The sequence below is a fragment of the Schistocerca serialis genome, chromosome 12, assembly GCF_023864345.2.
Source record: "Schistocerca serialis cubense isolate TAMUIC-IGC-003099 chromosome 12, iqSchSeri2.2, whole genome shotgun sequence".
Lineage (NCBI taxonomy): Eukaryota > Metazoa > Arthropoda > Insecta > Orthoptera > Acrididae > Schistocerca > Schistocerca serialis.
This window is the reverse complement of record NC_064649.1, coordinates 101,794,904-101,807,148: the sequence shown is the minus strand read 5'-3', so window position 1 is coordinate 101,807,148 and position 12,245 is coordinate 101,794,904. Positions and strand designations below refer to the sequence as shown.

At 35.7% G+C, this 12,245-nt stretch overlaps 1 protein-coding gene across 6 annotated transcripts in view; it reads left to right on the top strand.

The window, feature by feature from the left end:
• The window catches only part of LOC126428283 (tropomodulin), a 388,068-nt gene that overhangs the window by 364,695 nt on the left and 11,128 nt on the right, over positions 1-12,245 (top strand). Inside the window, exons 9-10 of one of the 6 annotated variants that reach the window (XR_007576810.1) lie at positions 5,163-5,248; positions 11,298-11,354. The exons of 2 other annotated variants lie outside the window; for them this stretch is intronic. Coding sequence is in view for 2 of the 4 variants with exons in the window: in XM_050090198.1 (XP_049946155.1) it covers positions 4,411-4,493 (83 nt within the window). In the remaining 2 variants the exon portion in view is untranslated. Of the gene's footprint in view, positions 1-4,410; positions 4,531-5,162; positions 5,249-11,297; positions 11,355-12,245 lie in introns of all 6 variants that reach the window. 3 more of the 6 variants (XR_007576809.1, XM_050090199.1, XM_050090198.1) reach the window with 3 other exon arrangements.

The window sequence follows — 12,245 nt, the reverse complement described above, 5'->3', positions numbered from 1 at the left end:
ACAGCTAATACACAGATTATGCCATAAGTTCAAAAACAACATGATGAAAGCCTAAGTGAAGTAAGTTTAAAGTTCAAGTAGTTATTCCCTTGCAGGCACATGAATATTTGGAAATATGCAATTCAGACCACTTGTAACACATGTGTTTCCATAGATTCTTAGTATCTGATTATACCAAGCATTATTGGTCATTTTGGTATACATTATAATTATGCAGCAAACATCCTTTGCACTCTTTATTTAGGACAGTGAAATTGCAGTGTCATGCAAAAAATTAGTATCTGTTTAATTAACATAGATTACTTTCTTTCCTTCAGGAACATGGACACCACATGGAAAAAGTGCTGGGTGCAGATTAGTTTACTCGAAAATTTTCTCACTGTCATTATATTTAAGTTATGTACAAGGTTGCAATTTCATTTAAAAGATAAAATTATTTTATCTATACTTTCTGTCTGTAGGGACTGTGTCTTCTCTTTAGCTCTGTGTAAATGTCGCTTGTAATGTATTAAAGGATGTCGCTTGTAACATGTTAAAGGAACTTCAGATCATCGAGGAGCTTTGAGCTGTGGGTGTAAATGTCTTTGTCAATTTATGCTTCCGCTGCTTTGCAGGCTTACCTTTCTGATGCAGTCAACATCTGCAAGTGCTGAATTTTATGGTGGTCTGATGTTTGAGTAAAACTATCTGTGCATTGCCTTAAACATTACATCCATGTATTGTCATTTCTCATTTCTACAGTTAACACAGTGGTCAAATTTTTTGTCACTGGCAAAGATTATTGAAGTGATAATTTGAACATTATTTAATATGCCTCAAATAGTTTACATTCTTAGCAAAGTTTGGTTAAAATTGGACACTGAACATTTCAAAAATGTAATGGAATTATAATTATGCAGATTTTTATTTTTACTATTACTTTAATTGTGCATGGAGGGGAAATGAAAAATCCACAGTGTTTTAGTAGAAAAATGGATACATGGGAATACTCGTCTATAAATACGGATCTGTATTACTGAGGCTCTTGGGAGCTGTCAGCGGAACTGCTGAACTTACGCAATATTTTGAAATCATCTGCTCATTATTCTCTATGATGTTGGCTGCTACAAAAAGGACATTTTATGGTACAGTTTATGTAATGAAAAAAAAATGGAGCTCACTGGCATCAGCTGAAAAGCAGCACAGAACAGTCAAATGGGGCCGTCTTGAAATTTTTATCAAATGTATGAAGTTGAGCAGTTGCTACACGAGATTATTGCGAACTTTCAGCAGTACCACAAAAATTTTACACCACGTCTGAGTATGCTATAAATTGTATATTTTGAAATAAATTAGGTGAGTTTTATTCCCAGATAACTTCATTTCATAAGGAGAGACCACTGTGTGAACTGAAACAGGGATGTGCTCATCTTAGCAATCAATCTTTTCAAAAGTTAGTTAGTAGTAACAGCTTATTAAAAATTCTAGGCCTCTAATTTCTGCATTGCTTATTTTATTTATTTATTTTTTTTACACTAAAAGTGTGGAATTAATTTGTTCTGAATACTTCCTAATTATAAGGAAGTTGGTGTATAACTCTTTTTGGTGCTTCCTGACGTCACAGTTATGTGGAGAATTCAGAAACTAGCAAATAAGTAGTAGTATCAATAAACTTAACATAGCAAAAACACTATTTTCCTTAAAAAAATGCTAATAATCCATTGTAGACGTAGATTTCATGCTTCAAATGCTTTCCTTAAGCTTACAGTGACACATGATTAGACAATGCTGAGGCACCTTTAGATTACTTGAAATACTTTACTGAAACCCCTTAGGTAATGTAAGTCTCAGAAGGTTAATCACTTTGTAACCAATTTTCAAGCAAAGTATTTTTGTAAACATAGTCGCAGAATTTATCTTATGAAATTAATATGTGACGTGGCTGTTATGGTCCACACAGCCTGCACTGTTCCTTGACAGTAAGTGATAACTGATAGATGCCATCCCACTTCTGTGGCATCTTTATATGTGCCACTACTCAGTACGCAAAATGCGTAACGTGTTCTGCTGCGTTGCACATGCGGACCTTATAGACTGGTCCTCTTTCATTTCCTGTGTACTTCATAGCTCAGTGTCTGGAAACCATCAGTTTCCCAAAGCAGTAAGATGTGGTTCTCGGGAAATCTTGAAAAATTGACTTTGAAGATATCCAAGCTCTGTTAAATACAAAACATTTCTGCAGTTGTAACGGATCCATCCTTACCCGAGTGCTTAATGTAACTGTCCAGTTGGAAGGGCAATGGCTCTCGTCAAATGCATTTTTTTTTTTTTACTTTAATTCAAATATTGCAATATAATTTTTATTTTTAATTGCAGTTTACATGAAAATGCGAATACTCATAATACATTAAAATTTGGTACAAAAACTTGAAATATCTTATTGATAATACAGACATTATTAATAATACTGCTCAGTTATTTTATCATTAATATGTTACATTGTATTTTAGCCTATTAGTTGGAGTTTACAAGTTATTTTTATTGGAAGTCTTGCATGAGGAAAAGGACGGAAATGTAGGTCGAAAGAGAGTAGATGTTGCTCACTATTTGCATTTCACAGTTACTTTCAGAATGGTGAAACTGTAGTACAGTTAAGTATTGTTATTTATAAATATAGTAAATAAGAATTATTATCATCTGAGGTGCGAAATCTGTCGACAAATCTGTTACTCTCAATTCTTGTGTGATCAGTGATTAAAAAAAGAAAGACACTAATTTAATTAAAAATTATGATTCAACATTTGTTGATTAACATGTCAGTTTGATGACAGAATTCAAATTAAAGTAGAAAACACAGGACAAACCCGAGCTGGACTCGCACTTGGAGGGTTCCATACCAACTTAATTGTGTATATAGGTGTCTTGAGGTGTCAGGTATTCTGCCTGATATCAGGATTATTCTTGCACGATATTTAGACAGCGTGACTAATTACCTTCATTTTCTACCATAAACTGCTTGTCGATTCGAATGGGTCCATTATTTATACCTATGGTCGTGCTGCTCTGTGGTCAGTTCCAGGTGCTCCATGTATAGTCTGCTCCTGCTAGAAATGTCCTTAGATGTTTCCTCTTCTTCGGTCCTGTGCACCCATATGTGTATGTGTCGTAGGCATAGACTGTCAGTGGAATGAGCAGTTCTTAAAGGACCTGCAATGCTAGTGCCAGCGTGGCACAATAGTTGGGTGGCCTTTACGCATGTCACTGCTAGATGGTAAAGACAACAGTTTTCACAGCGGAAGGGACGTTAAGTTCATTGTAGCTCAGTCAGCTACCATGAAACAGTTGTAAATTATGTACACAAATCTCTCCCTGGGAATTATTCCAACTATTACAGAAAATTGGATCAAAGTCCTTGCAGTAGTTCCTGAGATTCTTGATGGATGATGAATGCAATTTGTTTGTAATGGCAAGAAATAGTTTTTATATTATATAATTAGAAATTAACAATTTTCTGGGTATTTTAGGTACGTGTACTGTGAAATCTGGTCTCTTGCCAAATTTCATGAGTCTACATTAACGGGAAGTGCGATTAGTGATAACTTGCCATATTTTTTGATTGCATTGACTTAGACCAAGGGATTGTAGATCTTATTATATGACATAAATTTCAGTTTGATACCTCTAGCCATTTCTGAGAAAAAGGGCCAATAATAGACAACCAGACAGACGCCAAAGTGAATTTATAAGGGTTCCATTTTTATTGATTAAGGTATGAAATGCTAAAACCAAGTTGCATCCAGCAAGAATCAAACCAGTGAGCTTGTGACAACAAAACTACAACACTGTGCACTGAACTAAAGGGCAGCTCTGTTACAAATCAACAGTTTTCATACTTAGGTGTTCAGGAAACTTCAGAGTCAATTTTTTCATCTGTTTTGAGCAATGGATTCACACTGCTATAGCAAATTTGTGTCCAGGCACTAAGCATCTGTATTACTGTAAGAAAGAAGGAAATGAAAGAAGGCCAGTTCTTATTGGTCCCATTATTAGTTACTCTTCTCTATAGTGAATAATTGTAGAGCACTTAATATTAATGATAATGACTATGTGAGTATACTGTAAAGGGTCTGAGACTGGAAGTCTTGGTTTAATAGAAATCTTCTGCACATATTTTAAGACAGATTGTGCCCGCAGTGACTAGTCATGTGTTACTGGCTTATGCTTTTGTTCAAGCTTATTGTATTGTCTCACGTGCCGTTCAGCGTAATTAATGTACTCAAATGTTCTCTGTTTTCTCTCCCTCTCCCGACATCCACCCTGTTTCGCCAACTTGCCGGTGACGTGGCTCGCTCTGGGATCTGTCCCTCTCTGCCCCCTCCCACCACCAATTGATCCATCTGGGCCCTCTTCCCACTTCTTCTGGCACTGAAGTCTGTCGGCTGGGTGCTAAAGCTCAGTTCAAGATATCCCTGGGTCCGGGCAAGGCCCCTTTTCAGATCGTCTCGAGAAAGTGACGATGCAATGCCAAAGTCCCTTCCCTTTTCAGCAACAGTGAGTAACAGCATCACTTACATTGATAAGTGGTGGTTCATTAATGTTAAGCATTTAGTGTTTTTATTTGTTTTTGTCCCTGTCTGTTTGTACTTTTTGTTCCCAGCATCGTGACGAGTTGGACCCAAGCAACTCGGGGAACAGGAATGTGTTTGTTTAGTCTTTGTTTGTGTCCTTTTCTCTCTCTTTCCTGTCACTTTTGCAAAGTGGTTCAGAAAAAATGCGAGCCAATAAGGTTTTGTGCATATGTCGGTCGCTACTGTAAAGACTAGTCATGTGGACTGCATGAAAAATCACCATAGTTTTTTATGATTTCGTGGTTTCTGAGTGGCTTTATATATGGAAAGATTGCTTGTCAATGAGGAGGGATCCAAGAACATTTTCCCTTCTCTGTATTAAGAGCATGTACAGTGTTTACAATGAGAACCACTTTCAAAAGCAAATCTCCTACACCACCCCCTTCTGCTGTTATCCTGTAGAAGCTGATGTAGGTGCAGATGTAATGAAAACTGTGGGGAGAAAGAATTGAAACCTACGGATATGTAGTGTAAGGGAAGCAGTTCGTGTTAGTATATTGTTTTTATAAACACAGAAAGCAAGTCACCAACATTGTGTATTGTTTGTACCTACAGTACGGAAAGACCTAACACTGCGCCTGCAATTCAGGTTCTTTAACAACATCCGCAGGAAAAGTCTGATCAAGTAAAGGTTTCAAAAGGTACTACACAAGGGAGGTGAGGCATTTTAGCAATGCCAGTTCACTCCCTGGAATATTATTTTCTTTGGCTGCAACTTTGCAATCTACTGAGTATGGCTTCTGTTTTAACACGACTAGCTGTATGCTTGTGTGCCCGTAAAATGGGGTGCTTTATAAATTGCGTGGGTAATGGTCAGGTGAGCATGAGTGAATCGATCAGTAAGATTTGACACTGTACAGTCAAGCTTATTAACAGGCATGTAATGCCAGATGCCCAATAACCAATGTAACACATATATTTGAAATACAAAATAATGTTTCTGCAGGTCACAGCCTTCAGTAAGCAAAAATATTTCACATCCACTGGTAACAGTAAATTTTCTGCAAACTGGTTATTTCTCCAGTCAGAGTAATTTTAAGTGGTTCAGATAATCAATTTTATCATTTGAGGTGTATTATAAAAAGACAACAATTAAAAAGAAAATAATATTCAATAATAAAAGAACACCAAAATAAAAAGGGAAAAGTCTGCTTGCAACAAAGCAGCTGACTGATACATATGTACACAAAAGCTGACAGATTCACTAAGGTTTGGAACTTGGTCTTCCTCCCAGGTAAGAGGGACAGAAAACAAAGGTATGGAAGAAACTTGGCTTTTGGAGGAGTCCACAAGTGTGTTTCTATGGTCTCGGGGCAGGAGATGTGCAATAAGGTGGAATGAAAACTGGGCCAATAATAAAATATGTCTTATCAAATGTAAGAGCCACAACACAGCAAAACTGAGCTGGGAGAAATATTTCTTATATTATTTTAATTACAAATCATATAGGCAATATTGGTGAGACTTGTCGATGGTAACTACTGTAACAGCAAATTGTTTTGCTGCAAATATGCATAGAGAGTTCTCGGCCTGGGATGTAGAAAGAAATTTACCTAAATTTTCTCATATAAGGGTCCTGGTTATCGCCGTGGACTAATATAAAATCGGGACAGTACTACCAAGACAGTAAGTCCTCAAACGAAATCTGTCACTGTATGTAAGAATGAAATATACAACTGCAGGCTCTTAGGCATAACAAAACATCTTTATAGATTTTTAAAGTAATGAATACTTTAATTCTGTGTTACTATATAGTGCTCACAATAGCAAATAACTGCTCTGAATCAACCAAGAAATATCTTTTAGCAGGAAAATAGTTTACCATCTTTCAACATTCTCGAACAAGCAGTATTACTCTGTCTTGTAGCTCCATTACTGCCATTAAATATTCATTATGCTAGTGAACAGTATTCTCTTATTTATGGTCATTGTTACTCATGTAATATACATGGATTAAGAACTTTTCAGTGAATGTTTCATGTGTTCACTGAAGTTCCCATTTAAGATGACATGTAACTACAGTAATGCTTATATGAGTAAAGACATTTAAAGGTGTGAGGGACCATACAAACATTCATATTTACATAGCTCAAGTTGTCTAAATTTGTTGTTCATTTTGTTGCTGTCATTTAATTGTGATTTTTACATCTCATAATAATGGCCTTTCTCAATCTGAGTGACTTTTCTGCCCAGTCCTTCAAAAGACCAGTTTATAGAATGAAATTTTCACTCTACAGCAGTGTGTGCTCTGATATGAAACTTCCTGGCAGATTAAAACTGTGTGCCAGACCGAGACTCGAACTCGGGACCTTTGCCTTTTGCGGGCAAGTGCTCTACCAACTGATCTACCCGAGCACGACTCACGCCCCGTCCTCACAGCTGTAAAGTTTGGAAGGTAGGAGATGAGGTACTGGCAGAAGTAAAGCTGTGAGGACAGGGCATGAGTCGTGCTTGGGTAGCTCAGTTGGTAGAGCACTTGCCCGCGAAAGGCAAAGGTCCCGAGTTCGAGTCTCGGTCCGGCACACAGTTTTAATCTGCCAGGAAGTTTCAAAAGACCAGTTTCTTTAAATTCCTTCCTGCTTTCAGCCAATGGAAAATCTGCCAGGTTCTGAGTAATAGTGACTGATCAGCTTCTGCGTATATCAATGTACCATTATGCAGGTTAGGTAGACATTTATACTTCACAGAACTAGGACTGCTCAGTAACTCCAAATATACACATAAAACTGACTTAAGAAATCAGCAGTCTTCCTTATCTCTGCCAGTGATAATACCAGGATGAATACAACATTTATGTTGATTACTCTTACTGTAGGCTTTATTTGTGACACACTATTAATCACAAAGCCAGATTATTAACACTGTTTAACTGAGCTGGCTTGTTATGAAATAACACTTCTTTGAGTAAAGGTGGTTTCATTAAATTTATGCTTACATTAACTATCAGTAGATTGTGTTATGACACAGTTAATAAAAGTGAAAAATATGTGACACAACACTCCAAACAAACCACTGCAAGGGGAGAATGGTGCTCACCTATTATGACAAAAATACTGCCAAAGCAATGCAATATGCAAGCAATGTATTTCAGGCTGCTGGAATTTGAGTTCTTTCATCAGTAATAGAATACAAAATAAATACTCTCCCTTTTGGTGCTTATACCTTCGTATTCCCTAGAATTCTTTGTTTTTTGTTGAAGAGAGAACACGAAGATATGAGCAGTTACGTTATGTGACATGTGAAAACATTCAGTGGTCACGAAAATCCTTTTCCTTAATTTTTTATCGTTTCATTATTTCAATTTCAGTATTTGAAAGATCATTCACAGCATTTTTTCCTTCCTTTTCATTTTTGTACCTGTTCTGCAAAATATGCATTCTTACTAGTTTCACATAATTTCTGCCACCCCTCTCTGTTACAAGGAAAAAAAGGCAAAGATTTAACTTAGATTCAAACCAATTAAAATATGAGTAGTGCAAATGAAACAGCTACCAAGTTTCAGTTCAAATAACATAGCTACTAGATCTCAAGAAATTTAGTCTGAATCTTTGTGGTCTGTAGCAATCTTCCAGGGTGTTATTGTCAGTGGTTTAAAAAAAGAATAAAGAAAGAAAAGGATACTGCCACCACCAGTAAAGGGGAATAGTCTTGTAATTAATAGTAATCTGTACCGCAGCTGCTGTAAATTTCTCAAAGGAAGTCATTTTTTTGCATAGGCTGCTGTTTCATTTAAAGAAAAAAAATTATTTCCTTATTTGGCAATTAGCTAACATGATAGAAATTTTAAGGTGCTTACCACAGCATGTACGTTTTCGCTTTAATAATGACGCCAACATATTTTAATGTATTACATATGGCAGCACAGTGACAAGCTTTTATAAGGGTTACGCTTTTCCCATTTTATGTATGGACAGGTGTGCATGTAACTACTATGGTTGTGCTAAACTGTTATTAGGGATGCCATTACACGTTGCTTCCTCACTGATGTATGGAATATGTATCACACTATAAACATAACAGTTTTTATTGTGTGTAGCTCAATAATATCTGAGGGGGGTGAAATTAAATAATTGCTAAATAATGAAGTGAAATGTTTGTTTCAAAATAAAACATCATACTACACAGGACAGTGATTTCCTTCAAGTTGTTGAAATTAGTTATAAAACAATAAATTATCATCTTGTGTTCTTGACCAATGATCATATCTGCCTCACTTAGTTGTCATATACAACTGTGAGAGTAATTAGTGTATTACATTTTTAGCTATTACTTTGCCCTGGTGGCAAATATTTAAGGAGTGGTACACCTGACAATATTTCCACTATTTTTAGTGCTTTGAATGGTGGTGGTTCATAGTAACTTTATTCATGGCACTTCTAAGTTTCGATTAGCAGCACAAATATCTTCAAGCAAATGAGGAATGTTTCACCCATAAAAAGTGGCCACTGATTGTTTACTACCTAGAGACTATTTCACAAAAGCTGTGTATGATATTGCTGCAAATGGCTTTACGCAAACAATTTGTAACTTACTGTCTTTGTTCATCAATTTTTTCTCACTATTTTTAACATTTGCTTGTAAGGTGACAACATTGTTTTAAGGTTTTTACAGAATCAGCCAATGTGAATTTTGAGTTTTGTCATTTATATCATTAATTGATGACTAGGTCATGTAATTTTTGAAACAGATATACTTTTTAAAGTTTTTATTTCTTTTTATCAGTTTTCCTCAGTTTCCTATCCTTGTGGCAATGAGTGCATCTTTTAGAAAGATTTTTGTAAAATAATGTTTTCAACCATAAAACATGAAAGCTGCTCGCAGAACGTTACAGAATATCTTGTGATGGAGCTGTAACATGGAATTTACCATATTACTGTTTGCATTACTCTGAACAACTGACTCACTCATTACAATGTCCCAATACTCTTATTCCAGTTCCTATGGACCAGCTTGGGTACATTGTCCCAATATTCCCGATGATAGTGTCTGTTTTGTTTTGTCATGGTGATCATTTGTTTGGTATTTTTATTTTGGTTTTGCTATTTTTAATGAGATAATTGGTAGTACTTTTTTTATAGTTACAGTCTCACCTCTTGGTTTCTGGTGGGAAGTATTACCACTCAAACAAAAAAAGCAAACATCAAGCCACAGTAAAAGAGGATAAGGGTTCCAATTTATATCTCTTCACTTGATGTGAAGTATATTACAGCATTAATGTAGGGGAATTACCTCTGCTAATGCTATTAAATTTGTATTTTGCAAGTAATTTTGTGTGTTTGGTTGTGTAATTTTTGTGTGGTGTGTTTACTAACTTTAAATCTGTTGAAGGCATGGAGCATGAAGCAGGCGAAACAGGCGGGGAAATGGCTTTTACCCATCAATTATGACCAACATACACATAATGAGAAAAAAATGGCTGGGCGTAAAGAACGTGCGTGTTCTCTCTCTCTCTCTCTCTTTCTTTTTCTTCCTGAAACTTAGGTACATTATTTGTTTCACTGAATGACCGTAATAAATTATCGCAGTAGGCCAAAAGAATTGACTTAAAATTACGTAGAGTGAAGTAAATGGAATTGGAAGTAAAGAGAGCAGGAAAGTTATGAACAGGTTGAGGAAATTGCAGGAGAGAAGTGAAAATAAAGCTGAAACTGGTGTTGATTGTTAGATATTTTGCCATATTTATATCTGTGACACTTTTAATAGACATATAAAAACTTTAACATAATTCCAATCTCTTGGAGGCATGTGATGACGTCATTGTAAGCAGTTTTTTAAAGTACTACACTTATTTGTCCTTGAAATGATGATGATGATGATGAAAAATTTTCCAATATATTTTTTGGACCTTCATGTTTTGTTTCCTGCCTTCCATCAAATTATGAAAAACTTCACAGTCTCATCTGATATTTATTTATTTTTATTTATTTATTTATTTATTTTTTTATTTTTATTTTTTTTTTTTTTTTCCCCCGCCCTCTGGATATGATAGTTATCTGAAGGAATCCAAACACCTTTTCTTGAGTTTCTGACTTTTTACCATTTTTAATTTTCAGTATGGAAAGACTTTTTCATGAAATTCCCAATGGATTGACACAAAGCCTGTCTCCATCCTTGCCGTTTACCTGTCCCTGCTACTGTATCCCAAAGCAGTTTGGTTGGAGTTACATACCACACGCTTTCCCCTGTAACTAGCATCCAAGAAGCCGTTTCCCACCAACCTGTTTGCCTGCTCTGTGTGTTGAATGTTTCATAATGAAACACAACTGCTAGTGGTGAGACCATTTTGCATGCCTGTACTAATCTTTTTTTGCCATAGGTGTTACCAAAAACTGTTGTCAGGGGTCAATCATCTGAAGCATTTTTCTCTAATAATGGATTGATAACTAGTTAATTTTATTTTAAAATTTTTAAAAATTACAATTTTCATTAACATTAAATCTTAAAGACCCTTTTAGCCTGAATATTGAAAATTTTTGTCTCTCAGTTTGATCATGCTATCTGTATGTTATCCTCTGGGAAGGCTGTGAAGAAGATATTTATTGCTTCTTGTTCAGACACACTCCCATCCCAGATTTGAATAGTGGTTGTTGGTAGCACCATTTTGAGTAGTATATTTTAAACTCAGATTTTGTTGTTCCTTGTTTTTGTTTTTGGAGTTTAATTCTGAAGGTGTGTTCCTCTGTTTTACAGTACGCCTGTCTCGTGTGGGAGCGACAAACTCGTAGTGTGCGATGATGTCTCTAATAGGTAGTAATACTATACCTTACTCTAATAGAAGCTGGATGATCTTTCCCAAAACACTGGTGTCCACATAAGATTTAATATATGGGCACAAGTTTACATTGTGCGTACGCTAGAGAGTTGTTTGACTGTTGCACATGTTTTAATCTGTCAGATGACTCACTTGTCTTCAATTCTGCGCACTCTTTACGAACTGATAGAGGTCAAGCTTTTGTGTGAATTCCAAAGATCAGAAGCCATAAAAAGTAAGATTATTATGTACAACTAATGTTACTTCTGTGAGACTTCCAGAAATTTTTATTTGGGAAAGACATCCATAAACAACTAATTTTTTAGAGAGATTATTAGCCCATAATACTGAAACTTCTGTTACATATACTATCTAAAAAATTAGCTATTTAATTACAAAAAAAAGTGTGAAGTTACATTGATACAAGCTGTCAGCACTGTGCTAATCTTGTATAACTGGAGCAATAATTTCAATACTCCTCACATCATCAACCTGATTGGAACACAGATATACGATGATTGACACACTGAGTGATATTTCTTATGGTATTTCTGAAATCGTCATAAATTGAGGATAGAAATAATAGTTAAATGATTGAAGTGTAGATTCAGTAGTAGAAGAAAAACACAGGTGAGATATCAAAATGGTTTCTGCTTTATCATCCCGAGTTAATTATCCTGTAACAGAATTTTCACTATTCTCAGAATTTCCATGCATTACACGTATCACATGAACGTCCCAGCCTGACCCCACTGCACTGGGGAAAGGTAGGTTTCTCACTTGTATTACTGATTTCAAAACCAGAGTAGCAAGATGTGAAATTATTAACACAGAATGTTGTGGTTTTTGTGTGTGTAACTTTAAGCAATCAGGTAAAAATCATTACT